This window comes from Colobus angolensis, unplaced genomic scaffold, assembly GCF_000951035.1.
Source record: "Colobus angolensis palliatus isolate OR3802 unplaced genomic scaffold, Cang.pa_1.0 Scaffold69, whole genome shotgun sequence".
Taxonomy (NCBI): domain Eukaryota; kingdom Metazoa; phylum Chordata; class Mammalia; order Primates; family Cercopithecidae; genus Colobus; species Colobus angolensis.
Genome location: NW_012120598.1, coordinates 12,458,913 through 12,465,409, shown reverse-complemented (window position 1 = coordinate 12,465,409; position 6,497 = coordinate 12,458,913). Strand labels below are relative to the sequence as shown.

Here is a 6,497-nt window from a genome sequence, read left to right as displayed (position 1 = left end):
CTGCTGGGCGCCGCGCTGCTCTGCGGCCACGGAGCCTTCTGCCGCCGGGTGGTCAGCGGTGAGTCAGGGGCCGTCCCCCCGAAGAAGGAGCTGGGAGAGGGGACCACGGGGCGCGGCGGGCAGCCTGTCCTCCGGCAGAGGCTCTCCGGGGCATTGGAAACCAGTGCGGCTTAAGGGTCCGGGAGGAGGCGGGGAGAAATTGGTTGTGCTGTTCTCCTCCCTCTCTTCTCTAACGCACACGCAGAAAAGTTTAAATTTTTGTGAAGCGCTTGCTTAAGTAGCTGCGGGGCGAGCCTCTGCTTCATCACGAGCGGCACAGTCTTTTTTTTTTTCAAGAGTGATTTCCACTTTCTTTGTGAGAGTTGACCACAGGGCAGGGCTCAGCACCTGCAGAAGGGGTGGGGTAGGGCGGAGGCAGAGGGAACCCAGAGACAGAGAAGCCACCGCAGAAATGCCACCCTCTGTTGCTCTGTTGCTCTGGCTGGACTTTGGTCCCAGCACCATGTTCACTCGGATGCTTTCTGAGACCAGATCAATTCGCTGTGGGTCGCCTTCAGATGCCTGGGCATTCGGTCTTTGTTCTCAGCAGGACTGCTGGCAAGGAACTGGAGTGTGGTCATTGTGTGTAGATGCCTTTCCTTTGCACACTTCGTTCCAAGTTGGGGACTTCCCAGAAAATGAAGTCAGCTGGAGTTGGGCCGAGGTATACTTGGTAATGACTGCAGGTTCGGCACACAGTAGGTGCACAATTAGTTCTGTCGAGTGAGCGCATGAGAAATGGATCAAAGTTGGCAAGCTTCCCAGGTTTTCTTTGATTTTTCTTTTTTTTGACTCTCACTGTCCTGTCGTTGAACAATTTGTATTGCATCTACTCTCCCTTACTTTTTGGGAAGGTCTCTTCAAAAGGATACAGATTCTCAATGACCTAGGGTGAATGTGGTTAGGGCCTTACATAAAGGCTGATCATAGCTACACTTTATTGAAATCTCTTACTATGCTCATTGAAACACTGCAATAAGTATTTGTTGGATATATGTGTTTTGAGGGTGAAAAGTGTTTTTTTAAACATGAAAAGCACAAATAGTCCTTTTTACTTTTGTACACCTATACAACAGGTGTCACTAGACGTAGAAATAGATGACAGATGACAGCAACTAATTCAGTTGTGAAGACAGACCTTTAGACATTGGCATGTTAAGCTTAATTGTCACTGATCTTCCCCTTAGCAATTTGTGATGTTCTACAGCTTCAGAATATAATTCTTACACCTGTGGTCACCAATCACTCTACACTTTTTTTTCAGAATTTTCAGAATCTGTGACATTAGATCCTTTTCCTCCCTAAGTTAGCTGCAAAGGAAAAGTTCATTATACAGACTCATCTGATTTTGTGAATTACTTATCTGTCTTTGTACTTATCAGAATTATTCATGCAACTGAATGAACAGCAGAGACCATGCTTTGAACATAAGGTGTTTTTACTCATTTACCTAAATAATATCCTTTAGATATGCTCTTATTCCTAGGCCTCAACATTCTAAAGGGAGGAAAAATAATATCTAAAGTAAAAACAGAGCTTAAAAATTGTTGAAGAGGTATATTTTGTGTTCTAGGTATATTTTGAGTACATAATTTTTTCCAAACCTTTTGTTAGGTTTTCTTATTAAGCATTTCTAGGCATCTTGTAGGTGACATCTGGAAAATTTCTAATTAACTGAACATGATCTGTTTGATTTAGCATAAATGATGATGTTTATTTGATATTAAAATAATTAGTTATGTTTTTCTTATGAATAATTCAATTGTCTTTGGTCATAAAATTCACATTGAAATTTAACCATCTATAAATTGATTTGTGACTTTTATTCTTTGAAGACTAATTTTTTAAAAGGATATATTTTGACCACAATGGCCAGAGAACAGAGCAGCCTAAAGCCTGATATTTTTGTGGCAATAGTTTCTAACGGATCTATTGTCTACCTGGTCAATGTAAGTTTTAAATTGGTGCATCAATTTTTTCATGCCACTTGGGACCATTCACCAAATCTTTATTGAAGAGTAAGAGCCTCTTTGGGGCTGTTATTAGGAACATACTTAAAATGTATGGAATATATTTCTATTTGTTAAATTTCAGTACAACAATTTATAATTTCTATGTAGGATACTCAAATAATCACTGGCCCCAGAAAAATAGACACTCACAAAATAATTCTCCACAGAAATCGTATTTAGTACTTTACAATATTCAATAAGATACTTTCCAGTACTTTTAAATACATCACCTTTTCTAAAGTTTAGAGCATTTCTTAAAAATAAAGTGGATATGTTTTAGCAGGAAATGACATTTCAAACAACTTTGTCGTTGTTATCTGACCCTTGAGTTAGCGGCATGTAGTAGTAATAAGAAAGTATTTTTTCTAGGTCAGTGGTCATGCTTATTTTGATGCATGAATATGCAAAGCAATATGTGACACGGTGATAGTAATCAAAGCCTATTTATTGAATTTATGATGCTAATATGGAAACTACTTTTAGGAGCTTAGACCTGTACTGATTTCTTACTACCCACAGATGTGTAGAGAATATGTATAGGAGCTGCAATCATTTAATTTTGTGAAGTGACTGGTGAGTAATGATGTCTTCTTTAGGACAAAGGTAAAAGGATTTTACTTGTAGGCATAAGGACAAATATGAAGGATTCAAAATTCAGGTCTCTAAGTTGGGAGGAGATGTTTGAAGAGCAAGTGATACTTTTAAACATTTGAAGTGTTTTGAAGTAATGTGTTTCTCTTTTTTTCCCCCTTTTTCTTTGTAGTGTGCATAGCAGTGATCTCCAACCTATTTTTGCTGCAAAATGACGTTAGGAGTATTTCATGGTGCTTCCAGATTTCTCCAGGACACTTTAATATATATTAGTTTAACCTTGTTCAAACTGGCACACATTTTATTTAGGAGACTGGGTGATTTAGAGACCTCCCTTCTTATCGTGTAGAGTCCATAGAATATTGCAAATTCATGGGTGGTGAACAGTAGCACATACATTACTGTAATATAATATAATAGCAAGGGAGATACAAGAAGAACAGCGGAGCCTATCTCAGCCTATGGAACTATTCTGTGATATCATCAAAAGCATAAAATGATGACAGTGCAGTTTTCAGAGATGCAATTACTTTAAGTATCTCTTGGGCATGAAAGGAACAAATTAATCTTATTACCAGTCATTTAATAAACTAACCATTTATCATAGCCATTATTCTTTGACTGCTGTTTGTCATCATTTTATGGTTTTGTTTTTATAACATTTTCCTGAAGATGGCAATATCTGTTACATTACCTTTAGAAAAGATAATGTGTTATTATATATACATATATATAAAATATTTATTATAATAAAATATGTATTATATATATGTATATATAAAGGGGTCCAAGGCTAAACTTCAGAAGATGCACTCACAGACAATTTTTACTATTCACAACAACTTTCTGTGTCAGGCATTCATATACAAGTAGATGGATGTGTGCAACTGTGGGATGACAGTGTTTCTTTCACTGTTTTAACATATTCCTAATGATATAACACAGGATGGCAACTTGGCTAAACTTACACTCTTTGTAATGTGGAAAGCATTCAATTTGGACCTAGTTTGTTTTATTTGGAAAATAAAAAGACTAGATAAAAATTTATTAAAGGCATATGTGGTTTGAAAATCTGAGACAGGGGCAACGTTAATTCTTATTTAAATATTTGTAACAGAAAATCTAATTCTGTTTAGCAACAAGCTCTCAATACACAAGCCTTGCATATATTAGCTGCCCGGTAATCAATAACAGATTAATGATGATTCTGACATAGATAACATGCACAGTGTTTGTATTCATCAATCCCTTTTGTTCATGAAATATTTCACCTTTATATTAGGTTTGAGACGTACGGAGACAGCATAGAAATCTGGTAAAAACATGGACTGTAGAGCCAGATGGCCTGGTTTCAAACCCCAGCTCCAGCACTTGTGAGCTGTGTGAACTTGGGCAAATTATTCAACTATTGTCTGCCCTCTTTGCCTCATTTTGAAAACAGATAAGAGTACCTATGTCATAGGCTTGCTAGGAATATTAAAAAGGTTCAAACACAGTATGCAGATTGTGCACTGTGCAGAGGTACGTGCCAAAAAGATAGAAGAAGGAGCTCAGCTTGGCAAGCCCAGCGCTTGGAACTCAAGCCACCTAGAGGCAAAATCAACTTTTTCTAGTTGGACAGTCTATAAGGGGGACCTTTCTGCCGCCTCTCACCAGGAGAGGTCGTCTTCTCCTAATTTATCCCAAAGCATGGATTGTGGTAGGAATGAGGTGCTGCATTCTAAATTATTGCTAAATTTCAGGCCTTTATTATTAGAATCATTATTTCTATAAAACTTATAACTGATCTCATTATTTAAGTAAGAAGACTGAGGAACGGGGTGATTAAATAATCTCAAGTACCCAAAGTTCAAGTATAGAGTTTGGTTTCAAAGCGAATTCATTTTGATTGGCTACGTGAACTCTTAAGTCACACTGATACTTAGTTTACTACTTATCATTCTAATCTCCATAGTAAGTATTATGATTTTTTAAAAAGATAGTCTCATCCTCTTCTCAGAAAGCTTATGGCATTTTCCAACTGGAGAAGCAGGGCTTGCTGCTGCTGCCACCATCCAGAAAATGACCACAGCCTACATTTATAAATTTAAAATTATAAATGAAATTATAAATAAATGTGTTTATTAATGTAAGAAAATGGATTCCAGCTATAGCGCACTATGCAATTAAGTACATTATAAAATCTCATTCATAAAAATAAAAGTTTATTATAATAAAACTCTTTGTAAGAAAAATTTTTAAGATGTTGGTGTAACATTGAATGCTGAAAACAGAACACTTAAAATGAACACCAGCCCTTTCCTTTTTAGTTCAGAAGTGTTGGCACTGGTATCACAGGCCTTGCTACACTGTTTATGGTAGTATCAGCAAACTTATCAGTGTGATTGTGAGGGGGATAAGAAGAAATTATGAAAAAGAAAAAATACCTTGTATGATTTCAATAAAACATTCTACGTTAAGTCAACCTGATTTGGGGAATATTTACCATGTGGATGCTCTTTTTTACTTTTTTTTGCAACTAATGCTAGATCATAATTGAACAGTAGGAATTGGTAATATGTCTTTTATAGTTTTATTGAAAAAGTGATATAAATTCAATACTCATCTAATATTGATAATATATAATTATAGTATGAGACATAAGAAAATATGTATTATTTTCATAACTAACTGAGCACTCAACTATCAGAAAGTAAACAAATACAAACAAAAAGAAAATCAAATTACAGATTCGTTCTACTCAGAAAGCAAAAGCAAACTACCATGACTTCATGAGTTTGGCCTCACTTTTATATCGTTGCCAAAAGTATTTAAACCTCTGCCAATAGTTAGCTCTATAGAAATTTTAATGGCTAAGAAAAAAGACAAAAATCATCTACTTATTCATGGAAATACTGATGAAATCTTTGTTGTGACAGTGATACGAATGTTAATAATAATAGCTTTCTCTAAATAAAAGGGCCTGTTTACTTATGTAGCTGTGTGTGAAACTAATAAGGATGAATATTTCTTTTCTTTTTTTTTTTTTTTTTTTTTTTCAAGTGGGCAAAGACGGTTAACCTGTGGGGGACTTTTCTCCTGACTGCCAGTCATATGATCTTGTTTGGTATCAGCTGACCTGGGGCCCAGCTCCAGACATACACAATTCCTCACATAACCCTAAAGTCTCTTCTCTTGCTTGCCCTAGAAAGAACCCTTAATTTCTGGATCGATTTGCAAACAATTCTTAAACTTCTGATTTTGTTTGGTTAATTTGGAACTAAAATATGTCATCAGAAAACCATGTGTCTCCTATGACACCTTACGTATATCCACAAGAGGGAAAATTTAAAATCCTTCGTTAATAAAATTCTTGAATATTTTGTTGCTTTCTCCCAACTCCCAATAACCTTGTAACATTTTTCCAAAATACAATTTTGTTGAAAAATTTTGATTTATAGCCCCTACTATACTGTATGGAAAAAATTTTAAAAAGAAACCAATAGAGATTTCCACCAGGGCTCTCCAAAGAGCGTGTCTATGTCTAGTACCACTCACATTTTATGTTTACGACAACTCAAACTCAGATCTCCGAACTTAGTGATGACCCATCCAGATGTTTTGAAGTGACGGAGACACAAACAAAAAAAGCTGTTCTTGTCAACCAGTCCCCTTAAAAACATTAATCTAAAAAGAACCTGTAATAATTTATTTTCCTGATGTGTCAAACAACATCCAGAATAACTGCTGAACAGCCTTAGTTAATGAATGTGGCCAACTTAAACTGATATAATTCTAGCCTAAAGATAAGAAACTGTATGTTAGGGAGTCTGTGCAACCACATTGAGGATACGGTTATTATAGTTATATATTATA

At 36.0% G+C, this 6,497-nt stretch overlaps 1 protein-coding gene across 2 annotated transcripts in view; it reads left to right on the top strand.

The window, feature by feature from the left end:
- The window catches only part of CHODL (chondrolectin), a 22,057-nt gene continuing 15,560 nt past the window's right edge, over positions 1-6,497 (top strand). Inside the window, exon 1 of one of the 2 annotated variants that reach the window (XM_011926528.1) lies at positions 1-58. Coding sequence is in view for 1 of the 2 variants with exons in the window: in XM_011926527.1 (XP_011781917.1) it covers positions 716-737 (22 nt within the window). In the remaining variant the exon portion in view is untranslated. Of the gene's footprint in view, positions 59-648; positions 738-6,497 lie in introns of those variants that run through there. The other variant, XM_011926527.1, reaches the window with a different exon arrangement.